The 14,984-nt window shown below is 40.9% G+C and overlaps 1 protein-coding gene across 3 annotated transcripts in view; it reads right to left on the reverse strand.

The window, feature by feature from the left end:
• LOC113009200 (protein PHTF2) overlaps window positions 1–14,984 on the reverse strand; it is a 54,267-nt gene that overhangs the window by 11,831 nt on the left and 27,452 nt on the right. For 2 of the 3 annotated variants that reach the window (XM_080291657.1, XM_026147384.2), the window contains 7 exons: window positions 9,260–9,316; window positions 5,505–5,574; window positions 4,840–4,998; window positions 2,909–3,074; window positions 1,464–1,625; window positions 280–508; window positions 51–197 (listed from right to left, as the gene is read on the reverse strand). In XM_080291657.1, coding sequence (XP_080147783.1) covers window positions 51–197; window positions 280–508; window positions 1,464–1,625; window positions 2,909–3,074; window positions 4,840–4,998; window positions 5,505–5,574; window positions 9,260–9,316 — 990 coding nt within the window. The remainder of the gene's footprint in view (window positions 1–50; window positions 198–279; window positions 509–1,463; window positions 1,626–2,908; window positions 3,075–4,839; window positions 4,999–5,504; window positions 5,575–9,259; window positions 9,317–14,984) is intronic. The other variant, XM_080291658.1, reaches the window with a different exon arrangement.

Here is a 14,984-nt window from a genome sequence, read left to right on the forward strand (position 1 = left end):
TAAATGAATGAATGAGCTTCCTGCGAAGGAGTTAATGTGTCCATGCTAACCTCCACAGTGTAGTGTTTCTTATAGTGGTGCGTATTCTTGCGATTTCGGAGTGCACAGTCACTGTTCATTCTTTCCACTCCCCTGCGGAGGGCGCTGTAGGACGCTTCAGGGTCCTCCTCACTGGAAGCCTCATCTGACGCCGGCTCCTTAAAAACAAAATGACATGAGAGTCAAATCCAGGACAATATTAGGGTTAAAATATTGAAATAATGAACACTGATAGGTTACCTTATTACCACCGGCCAGCAGCAGTCCATTGTTGCGGGCAGCGTGACCGTGTGCAGGCTGTGTGTGCGGGTTCCAGCACACCTCGTCAGCCCTATTTAACAAATCGCATCGCTGCTCGTGGAGCTGGAGCCCCTCCTCGCTACTGCGATTGGTCACGCGGCCATCCAGCGACACGTAGCCGTTGTCCGTTTCTGTGGATTTATCGATGGAAAGCTTGGACTTCTTGGACCTTTGGTAGGAAGCAAAGGAGAGGAAGAACAGAAAGAAAACCAGACCGGAGGTCGATGGGGGGGGGGAAAGTGCAGAAACAGACATATTTAGATAAGCAGAGAAGTGGCAGGGCTGTGATTATCTTAAACTAGTAAATAATTACAGTTAGAAAATTAGACATGCAATAGCAAACTCACAACAGGATGCATTCAACACAGTAATGTGGAACATTCACACAAAATAAACGCTTGTAATGGCAGCTAAGTCGACATCGAGTAAGATACCTGCATTTTAAAATACAGTGTTTTATCTGTAGTACAATTGGTGATACTGCTTTCTGATACTTTCTAAAACTATTTTTGGAATAAAAGAGCCTGAATCAGATAGAAGAAAGTGTTTTGGAGCTAAAGTGAGTGTGGCAGATAATCAGTGGATGGATTTCCCAAATAAAGAGCTACTTGGATCTCAAAAAGGTTCCACACTGTTGCGGTCTGCTGAAAGCTTGTTCAAGTAGAAGCATGGGGGTTAGGGCTTTACTCACCACAGACATGCACGCCTCTTGCCCCAGTGCTTCTTTTAAACATAGCTTTATCAGCAAATTACTGGCATAAAATTTAGCTGCAAAATCCACCTGCACCTCATTAATGAGGGAAAGATTTGGCACTACAGGAAGCAGAATTTACGCAGGCGTTAAACTGCAGAACTGACTTTACATTTCAGCACCAAGCTTGCCTGTTTAGTTGACCAATGAGGGGGACGGTGTTCTCCATCCCTTCCTAAATAAACGTTAGGTTATGATGTTGCAGCTAAAGAAGCCCAGGTTAGGCTCTGAGGCAAGGCTGGGTTTTTGTTTTCAAAAAACCCAACGTTTGAAATTCAGAGATCTCTTTGCAAATTAATGGATTCAAACTGTAGCCCAGCCCTGCCTATGTTCATCATCTCATTGTAGGAAGATGGAAAATGAAAATACACACCCAGCTTTACAGATATCATGCCAGAAATCGTGGAAGAAAGCGCCCAGGCTGTATGTGGTGCTGGCTGAGTGGGAGTGTGGCGCCCCCTCCTGTGTGTTATCGGTAGTGCTAGACCCGTCGCCTTCCCTATGCACCTCCATCTGAGATGCCTTCCTCAACTTCCTTCGGTTTGGAAAAAAGTGGAGAGACACTTAGAGCGGACCTGGAGACTCCTGACACCACAGCCGTGTGTCCACCGGGAGTCTGGCTGCACCTTCATCGTAACACTGATGATACGGTTCAACTAACACAGGAAGCTAAACTCAAAAAAGGTGCTGTGACTCAGCCGGCACCTGCTGGACACACAGGCTGAAACAGATCAAAGGCAAATTCTCCCAAAATCATCATCTAGGCTGTTACTCTGCAAAAGTAGATTCATGAAATAATACAACCTAAAATTTAACTATAATAGCATCAAAACAAAAAAATGATAAATGGGATAGGATGCTTCCAGTTTCACTGGTGTTCTTTGGGTTGTGAATGTGATAAACTGAAATTCTGTGTTTATTTTTGCAGGACATTAACATAAAAAATTATTATCAAGAACTTGATTATCATTATTTTAATATAGGACACACAGGAGAGGTGCAGGACAGAGCTTCTTAAAATTTAAAAGCAAAGAGTTCATTATGATGATCACTGGGTTAAAAAAAAAAAAAAAAAGTTAATTTAAATATTTTGCTGCTGTCAATTGATATGACGACATGTCTCCAAAGGTAGGATAAAGAAAAGAGAGAAAGGTCACAACAAACTCCTCTTTGATCAAATGTGATTGTTTTCTGTCGCCTGAAAATCACAAGAAGTACAAAGATTGATTCAGTATTGAGGCACACTATTTCTGTATCCCCAGAAAACCTTTCCAAAACAGTGGCATGGTCCAATTTTCTTCCCAGGAGTTTGAAAATTGTCTTTACGTTACTGTGAGCCAGAAAAGCAGCCACACACCAAAAAGCCTTGAACCAAAAACAAAAAACAAAACACAAAGGGAAACTCACAGACTGCAAATCTAAACACTACAAAACACAGCAGCAATAAGCAAACTACTCTACTTTCTCACACACACACAGAGCTCATTTCATCTTTAAGAAGTGACAGCACATTCATCCAGGGTGTGTTTTAGTACAGATTTGAGTGTTTTACGCTTTACATTAACTGAGGTCAGATACACCCCAGCAACAAAAGAGGTTTTCATTCATTTTTCTTTCCATCACTCTTTTGGTATCTCGTGGTTTGTATATCAACTAAATACTGCCTTTGTTATTTCACATCTTCCTCTTTATCTCTTCCTGACTCTCTCTTTTGTCCCTGAAGGGCTTTATCTCATGTGATGCCTTCACCTCCTCCCCATCTAGTCTTCCTAAAAGCTTTCACTCAGCAATACTTCTCAGCCCTTCTCCCTTCCTCACCTGCGTCTCTTCCCCCCACTGCTGGAGGCAGGTTTCGGGGTCCTGGTGGAGACAATCTGACAGTGGACGGTGCCCAGCAGCAACATGAGCAAGATGGCTTCAAACACCTCGGTGGCCGGTATCCCATGAGGCTGCGGGATGGTCACATACAGGAATGCTGCAGCGACTGTGAGAAATATGAACAAACAGGATTCATTAGAGCAGAAACAGACATTAAATTAAAGTAACAGTAGCAGCTTGAAGACAAAACTGCAGGTCTACACATTACATACAGCTTGTTTTAATCTACAAGTTTAACAAATGAGTAGAAAAGTCTGAATGTGACTCAAGTGAGTAAAAGCTCCTCTAATGTTAATGTTTTGCAACAGAAAAACACACCAACTCAAATATGCAAAAAGAACTGATGAGTTTTAATATCTTCCCCTGGATTGGCCAACTGCTCTCCATCCCATTCCTCCATGTTACTATTTTATTTGTTGCTTCTCTGCTTGTTTCTTCTTTTTTTTTCCTCCAGTGTATGCTCAACAATTTAAAAAAAAAAAAAAAAAAAAAAAAAAAAAAAAAAGCTTGACACTTCAAGTTATTTTCATTGTAGTGTCAGCAAGAAGGCGTGTGGTGTTTTATGTGGTCTGTAGACGAGGTCGGCAGGAAGGGTGGAGGGAGAGATGAAAAACAACAGTGTTTTCTTCAGGGTAGAAAAGGTCAACGTGATGTAGGTGGTGGAAAATACCGTTCAGTGCTCGTGAAAGTGTTTGTGCAGAGAGCGCGAGTGAGCGTGTGCATCTGTGGGTGCAACCTGGAGGTGCTTCTTATAGAAGTCTGTGCATTTTAGGAAAAACATTATTTTACAAGCGCTTTGGCAGCTGTTCAAGCAGTTTGTGAACCTCGTTTTAAACTGAAGACTAAAGAAGAGGAATAAATTACCCTTATAGTCAGCTCCATGTTTTTATTCTGGGAGTCTGCTGGAGTACCTTTGCATGATTCACAGTTCAGAACATTTGCGTCTTATAAGAGGCCTTGGTTTATCCTCCAGACTGTTGTAGCTCCTACCACTTTAAAACCACTTTCTTCTGATTGGCAACCCTTCAAAGGTTTTCAATAACAGAGAGCTGGGGCTTCTCTGTAGAAATGTGTGTGCCTATTCTCCTGAACCATAGGTGTCACCACTCAGACAAAACTAGAGGCAAAGACTTTGAAAACATGAGACTTGTGGAAAAACGCTCTGCAAACTATCGCAACTTCTCCCTCTCTATATCTGCATCTCTCTGAGCCTCTGTCCCAGAATCTCTTTCAAATGGCAGTAAAAACCAATACAATCATACACGCGTGGCTTCAACCCAGCTGCGACATCAATGTTGCAACACGGCAGATCAGGAGCCGCAGAACCGATCAAAGCGGAACAATCTGCTAGACCAAAGTAATCATGAGGTTCTTGTGCAGCACCCTTTGTGACTGACAGCTGGCAACCACTTGCAAACCAATTGGAGAATACATTTTCTCTAGTAACAGCAGATTGCCAGGGAGTCGTCTAAGTCTGTGCGACTGATACATAAGATGACCATATAAGGAGACTTCTCCTCTGATGTTGTGCATATCCAAGAATAAAATAAAAAAAAATAAAATCAGGATTATTGTACATACACTAACCTCATTCTTTGAAAGTTTGGTCATGTTTAATATGATCAAATCTAAATGTAAAGAGCAAATATATGACAGGAGATAAAGACAAAGCAATAGGTCACTCACTCAACAAATAATCAGGATTTATTTATTTGTACACCCACTACAGATGTTGAGAGTGTTCACCCTGACATCTTACTAAACAAACAACTCGTCCCACAGTTTACTTAGGAGTTGCATTTCCACTCCACTGAGAGCACCAAGATTGTGGGTTGTGAGAAAAGAAAAAAGAAACACACTCTCACACCAACCTTGCAGCAGATAGAGTGCCAGCAGTAAGAGGAAAATGGCCCTGGAGGTGACTTGGATCCACCATCTGTAAAAAAACGGGAAGAAGACGACTCGAACGATGCCCTTCCGGGTCAGTGACGTCCATGGACTCTCAGGTTTGGCCTTGGCAAACGCAGACCCTGAGGATAAGAAAACAGAAACAAACACACACACATTCTCAAGTTTAATGAGAGCTAATTAAAGCAAATGACTCTGCTGTGAGCAGAAAAGCACATCAGTTAATACATCCAGGAGTCACATTAGAGCTCAGCTAATCTTTTAATCTTCGCTTCTTCCTTTTTAGGCTCCCTCTCCCTCCTCATCTATCTTTTTTATCTCACCAGATCCCTCCCCCCTCCCCCCGACTCAGTTTATCTTTTCCCTGCCTGCGTTTCTGCCTTGATTATGTCCCTAACCAAGGGGGATTAAACTGACTCTTCTGATGAATAATTGAAAATGTGATGAATATGAGACGGATGGATCGAGGCAGAAAGAAAGAGCGGGCATTAACAGCGACGGGAGGTTGGCACGGCCATGCTGCCCGTCTCATGTTCACATGTGTATCTTTTATGCACATGTGGAAATGTTGCAGTCGGTCTATTGGATTTTCCTTAAGCAGAAAGCCCCCATTTTTTTACCCCCTCACCTCTAACCAAGTCCACATCGATGAGATCTGGTTTAACGTGTCCCGTCTTCTTTGGCTTGTTCCTCAAGCCCTGCAGGGGGAGAGAGACGCAGAGTGAGTGCAACACAAAGAGACATCATTAATATGCAAATACTCACAGGGATACACGCTGCTCGTGCACTTTATGCCTTCATAAACACACGTGTGGTCAGTGTCTGATGAGGCACACCGTGCACTCACACAGCTACGGCTTCTACTCTAAGAGTTTATGCATCTACACACATCAAGCAGATTTACATGTACAAGAATCCATTAATTCGTGGAGAACTGCATCTACACTTTAATGTTTATTTTGATTCTTGTGCTGTGGTGCAGCTTTTTTTGATGAATATACCCTCTCAGACCCTGAAGCCAGCCCTGTCATTACAAACTGTGTAATAGCGCTTACTCATTTTGACTGCTGTAGTTAAATACGGTGCTTTGTTCAGTTTATGACCCTGGGAATAACGCTCCCCTGTGGCATGCCAACTTCCTGTGCCAGCCTGTCACATCCTCCTATGATGCATACGCTCCATTTGTGTGTGTGTGTGTCTGTTTTTGTGTGTTATCTGTTAGCTCAGATAACAAACTGTACCGAAACATTATGAGAGACTATAAATTATAAAATTCACATGAATCTCTTGTTTGACCTTTCTGTCACAGAGGCAGCAAATTAACACAGCTCAAAGCTCCCTGTGTGTGTGCGTGTGTGTGTGCATGCGTGTGAGAGAGAAAGAGATTAAGTACAATGCCTGAATTAGTGTGTAAGCAGCCCGACAATAGTTTGGATTAAATTATTATGATCTATAAACACAGCCGAGGTCACAGTGCTGTGTACACATGTGTGCACCTCTGTGTGCACGGCCTTTTTCTTGGCTCACCGTTGGGCTCCTTATGGCTTTACTGCAGCAGTTCTGACTAATTTCATGGAAAGCCACTCATCTCACAGGACCAATAATTGCATTTCTGTCATGGTCTTTAGGAAAGTTGAGGCTTGTAGTTTTTCAAACTTAGGACTCCACAAGTTTATGAAATATCCTCAGGCCTGTCTGAGGTGACACTGAGGCTCCGATTTCCTGGGAAGAACCAGCCTGTTCACAGAAAAGGTGTCTGGAAACATGTTTGGAAACAGGTTCTTCAGCTCTTGAATACTCTTGCACGTTTCCACTTAACACTAGAGTTAAGTGGAAACGTGCAAGAGTATCTAGATTTACTGTATCCTTTTACATCTTTCCTGGCAAGCACTCGTCCGTTTGGTTTTTCAGGGCTAGATTGTGCACATCGCAAAATCTCTGGAAACATTTTTAGGAAGACGGCCGCAGAAGCTCCGATTACTCTACATCATAATTACTGCTGAAACATTAAACTTATTTTTAGTCAGTCACCAGATTCCTGCATCTTTTTCCACTTTTGTGGAGTCTCAGTTTTCTGGCAGCTCCTTTCCAAACGTAGCCATAATCCAGACATGCTGCTAGAAAAAGCCCATAAGTTTAAAAATAAGGGAGGTATGGTGTTGGTCTTTATATAACTATGTTCATGCAGTTCGGAAATCACAGGTAATCACTTCATACTGAATGTATTCCTCGTCTATACTTGCAGCTGGATCTAAGTTTGGGCTTTCTGAGAGTACAATTTTTAGTCTTGGTATCACCTGAAACCTGGTTTTCTATCAACACTAGTACTGTCCTTAAGTCCTTAAGTAAGTCCATTCAAATTCTGCACATTTCAATGTGAGACATATCCAAGAGTACTGTGAAATACCACATAAAGCGGTGCACCTGAATCTGCTCAGCTCATGCTAATATTTACATAGCAGCCAATCAAGTTCTGTTATCAGCGAATGGTCTGATATGGAGCCTCGGTGAAGGTTCTTATCTTTAAATAGCACTATTTACATGCTAATATAGTGTGTGTGTGCGCGCGCATGTGTGTAAGAGAGTAAAGTAGATGCAGGTAGAGTCTTTACTGCAGCAGTAAAGTCCTTCACGAGCATCTCGCCTGGCCTCAGCTCACTTATCTCCATGCTGTGAAAAGCCTTTTATCTTCACAAGCTAAACATTGCTTCTGTGACTGACTGTGAAATATGTACAAAACAAAAGTTTATTTAAATCTAACATTTACAAACACTCTTTGCATTCAGTAATCACCACTTCTCTCACTGCTTTTCATCTGTTCTTTTGTTGCTGATGCTTGGCTGCATTTCAAGTTGTTTTTAGCCCTCAAACAGTAGTAACAGTAGTTTCCTGCCTGCACAGCAGGGGGCAGCTTGGGTTCTTCTCCAGACATTTCTACTATTAACAAACTCACGCTAGGTTTGGTTAAGTTTAATAACCAACCCCAACTGAGACGTAAAGTCTTTCTAATCCTAATTTTATTTTGTTAATAAGAGTTTACATTGTTTAAAAAAAAAACAAAAAACAAAAACAAAACAATTTCAGCTCCTGTATCTGATGTTTTATTGTGTATGAACAGATTGTGCTCATGAGTGACAAATGGCATTTATTGTTTGTGTTGTAACAATAAGGCTTAACACCAATTAAATAAAATGGCATTGGTCTTTAAATCATTAAGTAATCCAAAAATACACTTTCTTTCCAGTTTGTAAATAAACTGCAGCTATGATCATCAGGGTTGTGATAAGAATAAAAGCAGTTCTCCTCTCTAGTGAGATAAGCTGTCGTCTTCTGCTAAAAATAGAATGAAGAGACTCGTTTCTCTAGATTTATGATGCCGATTGGTTGAGTTTATATGAGCCAATAAACGGTATAATTAACACTTAGGAGTTAGAGCATCTTGTGTCAGTACCACACTAAGATGCGCTCTGTACTTCCTGCTGCAGCTGCAGACTCTGGGAAACCATTGCTTAACAGACATAAACCAAGGTCAGTGGTGTGCATGTGCGCGCGTGTGTGCGCGTGCGTGCGTATGTGCGCGTACTGAGCTGATTAAAAAGTCTATTTCTCTAAGAAGTACTATATGAGGGATGGAGGGTGATAGAAGCACAGATCTGTCAGATAGCAAAACTCTCATCTGAGGCCGATTCAATGCATATGAAATTTTAATAACTCCTTCAATAAAAAAAAATAAAACTACAGGAAGTTTAAATGCAAGAAAACTTTTCTGATTTAAAAAAGGTCAAAAGATCAGAGGTTGAACTTCCTATGTTGGTATAGTAATTTCTGCACTAAGGTGTCATCTTTTGGTTGTTACGGTAACTGAGGTCACATGTGCACATTGCTACTGTGAACTAGATGTTGAGGATGCACATTGTTAGGTCTGTGATGAGAGAAACACACCACACTGACTGGTCACAGGAATGCAGCTGTGACCCTGAAAACTACGTGATAACAAACCAGTAACCAATAAGAGTCTATTTTGTCTACAGCGTACGATGAGCAGACATGCACTGTGGGAAAACAGGAGGAACATCCTCCCTGCTGTGTACTCACCAGAGAAATAAACTGAAGAGAGGAAGAGAAAAAGATGATAGGAGGAGGAGGATGGAGGTGAAGTGAGGACAAATGGGCAGATGACACACAGCCAGGAGGACAGAAAGGAAAGAGTGAAAAGAAAACATAGGAAAAGTGACGGCAGAATAAAAACTGAAGCGATAATGCAAAAGGAACCACAAGACATGAAGGATGAATAAGCAGAGACCAGAAGGAGAAAAACAGGAAAATGAAAATGGCAAAAAGCAAAAAACCAAACCAAAACATGGAAGTGTGGAGGAAACAGACCTTTATTTCTCTCTGCTCCACTGATTTCTCCCATATCTGTTGGTCATAGGCGCCAATCTGGAAAAATAAAAACAAACAAGGTATTAATTATGAAATCCAGTGAAGAAACCAGCAGTAAACACAAACCTAGTACAAGCTTTAATCTTACAAGATGCTCTGCAGACTTTACAGAAAAAAAGTAGTAATGATTGAAAACCACAACAGGTTTCTTTTACACACAAAGTTTCTGTTCTGATAAAGACTGCAGAGCAAATAAAAGGTTAGTGTCAGACCATCTGCCTCTGAACAATCAAACTTATGAATAAAGCTTGATCTACTTTCATTCTCTGCATGAAATCCGCCCTTCATCTGCTAGCTGCATCATCCCCATTACCTACAGCCTCATTATATCTCATAACAGGAAGCCTGCAGAGACACACGATTATGGTTAGAGCTTTGTTTTGTTTTGTGTGGGAGTTCAAGATTTCAGGCTCTTGCTTCACAACTGGAACTGTCACAGTCTCATAAAACTAGCTGGAATTTATTGAAAATACAACAGATATGGACGGATCTGAAAGTGAGCCATTAAAACACAGTAAATCAGACCCATAAGGAGAAATCCACTCCAGTAACGGGATTGTAAAGATGTCTGAACCTGGTGAATCGATGTTTTCTCCTCTAATGCTTTAAGAACTTTTGGTTTCAGCTGGTTGTATTTTAGTTATACTCCGATATAAAAGCAAGGTTGCCGAGCGCCTGTGTCATTTTGTGGTTAAATCTCCATCTTTCACAAATAGTAACTATGTCACTCAGTTGTTAATGTGAATTTCTGTTTAATATGGATTTCTGGGCATGTAGAGAAGAATAGATTTGCCATTTATAGCAATTTATCAGTTAATATTTGCAGTATAACAAACGTTTCCTTGGTATCTGAATGCACTGAAGTCACGTTCAAGACACCAAGTGACTGAATGGTCACAGAACTAGTCTCCATCTTTATAGCAACCACTTCAGTTTTCTTGGTGTTGCTGTAGCATAGAGTCCCAAACAGAGGAGCAGTTCAGCCATTATGTTGGAGGATAAATTATTGCACTCTGAGCAATCTACTTTAATAAAGTGCTGCTGTGCCCCGACTCTCAGTCTGCAGACTTTTTTGGATGTTTTAATAACAGATAGAACTACAGCAAGTTAACAGGGATGTAAACACTTAATGCACTGAAATGTACAGATCACATAAAACCAGCAACAAGAACACATTACACCTACAGTACGTCCTGTCTGTTCTTTTCCTTGATTACCTCTTAACTGGAGTACAGCTAACAAAAACCCCTGATAGGATAATATGCACCAGCAGCTAGTATTTACCAATATTACACACAGGAGGAAGGGCAGGGCGAAATGAAGGGTGCACCACTTGTTACTGTCACAGGGATCAGAGGGATCAATAGACCTGCAGAGTGTTGGTGCGTGTCGAGGACTAATCGTGTTTATCAGGGTGTGCGTGAGGTCAGAGGAGTGGATAAGCCATTATATGCTATTATGTGCCAAGCAATGTGGTCTGTATGAGCCAAGCACAGCAGACACCAGAAAGAAAATATATCAGACAATGATAGAGAGTGCTGTTACTGTAAGAACAAGATATATTTGTATCTGATCTGGGAACACAGATCAAAACAAACGCACTCCAAGGTCAGACTGCACCAATTTCACAGGGTTGCTGGTTTCTTATGTCACCTGCTTTTAGATTTCACAATTAGAAGATACAATTCTACTAGAGTTGCACTATTAAGCAGCTTCTTTAAAAAAACAAAACAAAAAAAAACCCATCTCCTGGTAGAGGTGTCAGCAGATCAGGTTTTTCTTGCGAGCTTATATGCCTCCATGGCATCGAGTCTGGGTCACCCCATGAGCACGCCAGTGGAAACTATGCATATTTAATGCAGTTTCATTAATGATGAATGGAGAGAGAGAGAGAAAGAGGTCAAAGACGACGAAGGAAGAGCACCAAGAGAGACTGAAACAGAGAGGAATCAAATTTAGGAACTCAAGAAGAGAAAGTGTGTGCCATGTAGTTACAAAAAAAACAAAAACAAACCCTGTCTTATTACTAATATCACTTTACAAGTCCTCTAAAGTTAATTTTATTAACAAAACAACGATCACATTAGTGAAATGATTTGTTCTTTTATGTGGTGCAGACAGCACCTCAGTCTGGTGACATCTCCATGTCAACGATCACATATAGCAGTAAAAGATGTGGGTCAGGCAAGGTGTCACATCGTGGCCGTCCCACATAACAGGCACACTTTGACACCAGCTTCAGCACGTGCCTGTTGTGACACCGCCCTCCCGCAGGTCACACTATGGTACAACTATTGAGTACACATCAATCCCAAATTCTAATCAATTGGTTTTGTCTGGAGGTAGCTGGGTACTGTGAGGTTAATCATGCGGTTTCATGGACAGTTTTCAAATTATATTGTCCGGAACTAGCAGTCAGATTGTGATGCACTTGTTTCCTCTTTATGAAGAAGCAACATTTGATAATATTCTCTCTGTGTATAGTGATACCAATCTTTAGAACCAGGGTGCTGCTCTGATCGCATCTATTCCAGAGGTTCCAGATGTGTTTAATGCTGTAAAGACTTGTTCAAATACAAACAAACTAATTCTTCTATCAAGAAGTCTGCTGTTTTGATTATTTCAATATAAAATTTGTCAGTAAAAGGTCATTTATTCGCTTTTCCAACCTTTGCTAATGAATAACCTTATAAAATGAATAAATCCTAATTACAAATGACAAATGTTTATTGATAATAAAGCAACAAGCCGGGCCAGACAACGCAGTCTCTGGAAAGGCCTCATTGAGGAGCAGTGGTTGTGAGCGTATTTTGAACAAAGTTTGTTGTTAATTTCTGATGTTTTCTTCGCCTTTACAACATCAGAGAGCTCATAACAGGTAGAAACAGCTAAGTGTGGAGGGAGGATGACAGTACACGACCGTACAGTGTTTTTATTTACCGGAGTAGCTCGGAATGGGAACTAAACAAATTTGGAAATGCATGCTGAAGCTGGAATGAAAGGAATTGTCTGCCTAGGTTCCAAGTCTTAAAGTTAAGATAAACAGTCTCCAAAATATCAGTTTATTGATATTTATAATGACCTGGCCTTCTGTTATTGTGCTAAAAGTAGACCATAGCAAAGCAAGTTCAGTATTTCTAGTTTTATGGGCTAGAGATACTGAACTTGAGCTGACAAGACACCAGGACTAACTGTAAACAGATACATTTTACAAGCAAGTTTAATGCATTACAAATAAGTATGGACAATAATAATAGAAAAACTTGAGAAATCTTTGGCTATGCAGCTATAATTATGTATTAACATACAAGTATGCAGATGTGAGAAGGGAAAAAGTCTTTAATTGCGTGTTTTAAAGGGTTTGGCTGCACGCGAGCAAAACACAAAAGAATGACTTTATTTGGTGAATTACAAACAATTCAGCTTTTTATAATTAAACTGCATTCATGAACAACAGCTGGCAGGCAAAAGGAAATCTTGACCTTGGCATTTTCTTTTTAAGCTGAAAGTCCAGGAAAACTGGCAGCTACCCACCGAGGCCAAATCGGTAAACATGGTGACAGATTAACAGACTGTACAGTGAGTGTCAAAATCTACCTGCTGCTGAAGATCATGCAATTAAAGCACCTCCAACAGCACTAAGTTATAAACAGAGATAAAGGCAGACTTAAGGCCACCTTAATTTTTTCCTTCCCTGTCTCATTATAAATCTAACTAACTATAGGAAGGGGAAAAAAAAAAAAAAAGACCCTTTTTTCAACGGGTGCAACTTGAGACCTCCGTCTAATTTTAAACTCCTATTTAAACATTTATGACTTGGCAGACTCTTTGTCCGAGGCGACGTACAAATAAGGAAAGAATCCACGCTGGAGTGGACTGAGAAGCCTTTTAAGCAGGTGAATAAACACTCATCTCAGTGTTCAGCTTCATAAGCATATAACGAAGAACTTATACTTGAAGCTAGAATTGAATATTACCTTTTACCACTGCTTTAAAACATTATAGATGCTTTTCAAAATAAATCCTTCATGTGTTATATAGTAAAAGGGTTGTAACTTATCGACTAGGGACAGATGAGGATCTCGAGGCTCCACCAGTAAGGTAAAACCAGCCGAGTTCTGGACGTCTGACTGACTGCATGACATTTAGACTGACAGCTAATTTTCCACTCCACTCGGCCCATTAAAACACACACACACTCACACGCGAGGATGTTTGACTGTCCTCCACATATGCTCCAGAGGACAAACATGACCAGACTACTAAGTAGGAAGATAAAAGTGGAAGGGGGATAGATAAGAGTGAAAGTTGGTATGGAAAGTGGAGGCACACGCACACACGCTCATCTGTTGTTACATCATAGAGTCGCGAGGTAACTGTGATTTGACAAAGAGGCATTTACAGCACTGTAAATCCTCTTATCACCACACTCACACACCGTTACATCACTATCTATTTACCTCATCAACCACTCATGATCAGCCAGCTGGTTTTGACCATTTTGCAAAAAACTGCTTTAATAAATCTCAAATACTTAAATTCTCAGTTTTAATGTAAGGATTTGGACCAGGGAAGAACAAAAAAAAAAATTCAAAGTTCAGCAATTTGACAAGCAAATCAAGAGCTGAGAGCGAAGAGGCCGAGTGTGCCGCTGCAGCAATGCTGGAGTCGTCATGACAACAGAGAGGGACGATGCACCGAGGGGAGTCGGAGGAGGAGAGCGGAGTTACATAACTGCCTCTGCAATTGAGGGGGTATCAGAGACAAAGACAGATGCTGACTTTCAGAGGAATGTTGTTGACGTGAAGTTTAACATATTAACAGAAACGTCAGCCGCGAATGATTTACACTCTTCAGTGCGCGATGTCGTCATTCATCCGTCGTCTGCTTGGGGTTTAGTCGGCTTAAAAATAACGAGTACTCAAATGTCAATCCTGGTCACAGACTTTACTGCATTGACTTTAAATCTGCTGTAATCAATATTTCTGCATTAACCATGCCTTCGAGGACTATCTCACATGATTTATCCCCTCATACCTATGAATCCTATAAAGGCCTTAATTACTGTTCAACCGTAAACTTCAACTCTAGCGTCCAGAAACCACAACATTTCCCTTGGGAATTAGTGTACACCAAAAACAGAACAACAAAAGAGCAAACACGATTCCACATAAATGGTAATGTTGCTCTATTTGTTGTGGGTTGCATGTGTAAACTGTTAACACGTTTGTCATATAAACTTTACAGGGGGACAACCTGTCAGTGGACATTATGTAACAATCCTGAACAGTGCAGCTTCAAACGAAATGGGCCGCTGAGGTTTAAGAGGGTTGGGTGAGTCCGCTACTAATGACAGGGCCGAGAGTTCAATTCCCTACTCAACTGCAGGTTTTGCAGAAGCCAGGTAAACAGTACTGTGCAAAAGACTTTAGCCTACCGCGTTTTCTTCATATTTTACCAGGAAAATGCAAAAATAGGTGCAGTGATTTATTGAATGGCAATGCAAAAACAGTTTGCACTATTCTAACAAGTTTCATTCAAGGGGTTTTCATAGAGCCAGCAAAAGGGCATTCAAAGCTCTTTTTTTTGGTTCTCCATCAAGATGATCAAACACTGCTTCAATAATGTTAAAGTCTGGGCTCTGGGGAGGCCAATCCATGGTGTG

Source organism: Astatotilapia calliptera, chromosome 17, assembly GCF_964374335.1.
Source record: "Astatotilapia calliptera chromosome 17, fAstCal68.1, whole genome shotgun sequence".
In the NCBI taxonomy this organism is placed as follows: domain Eukaryota; kingdom Metazoa; phylum Chordata; class Actinopteri; order Cichliformes; family Cichlidae; genus Astatotilapia; species Astatotilapia calliptera.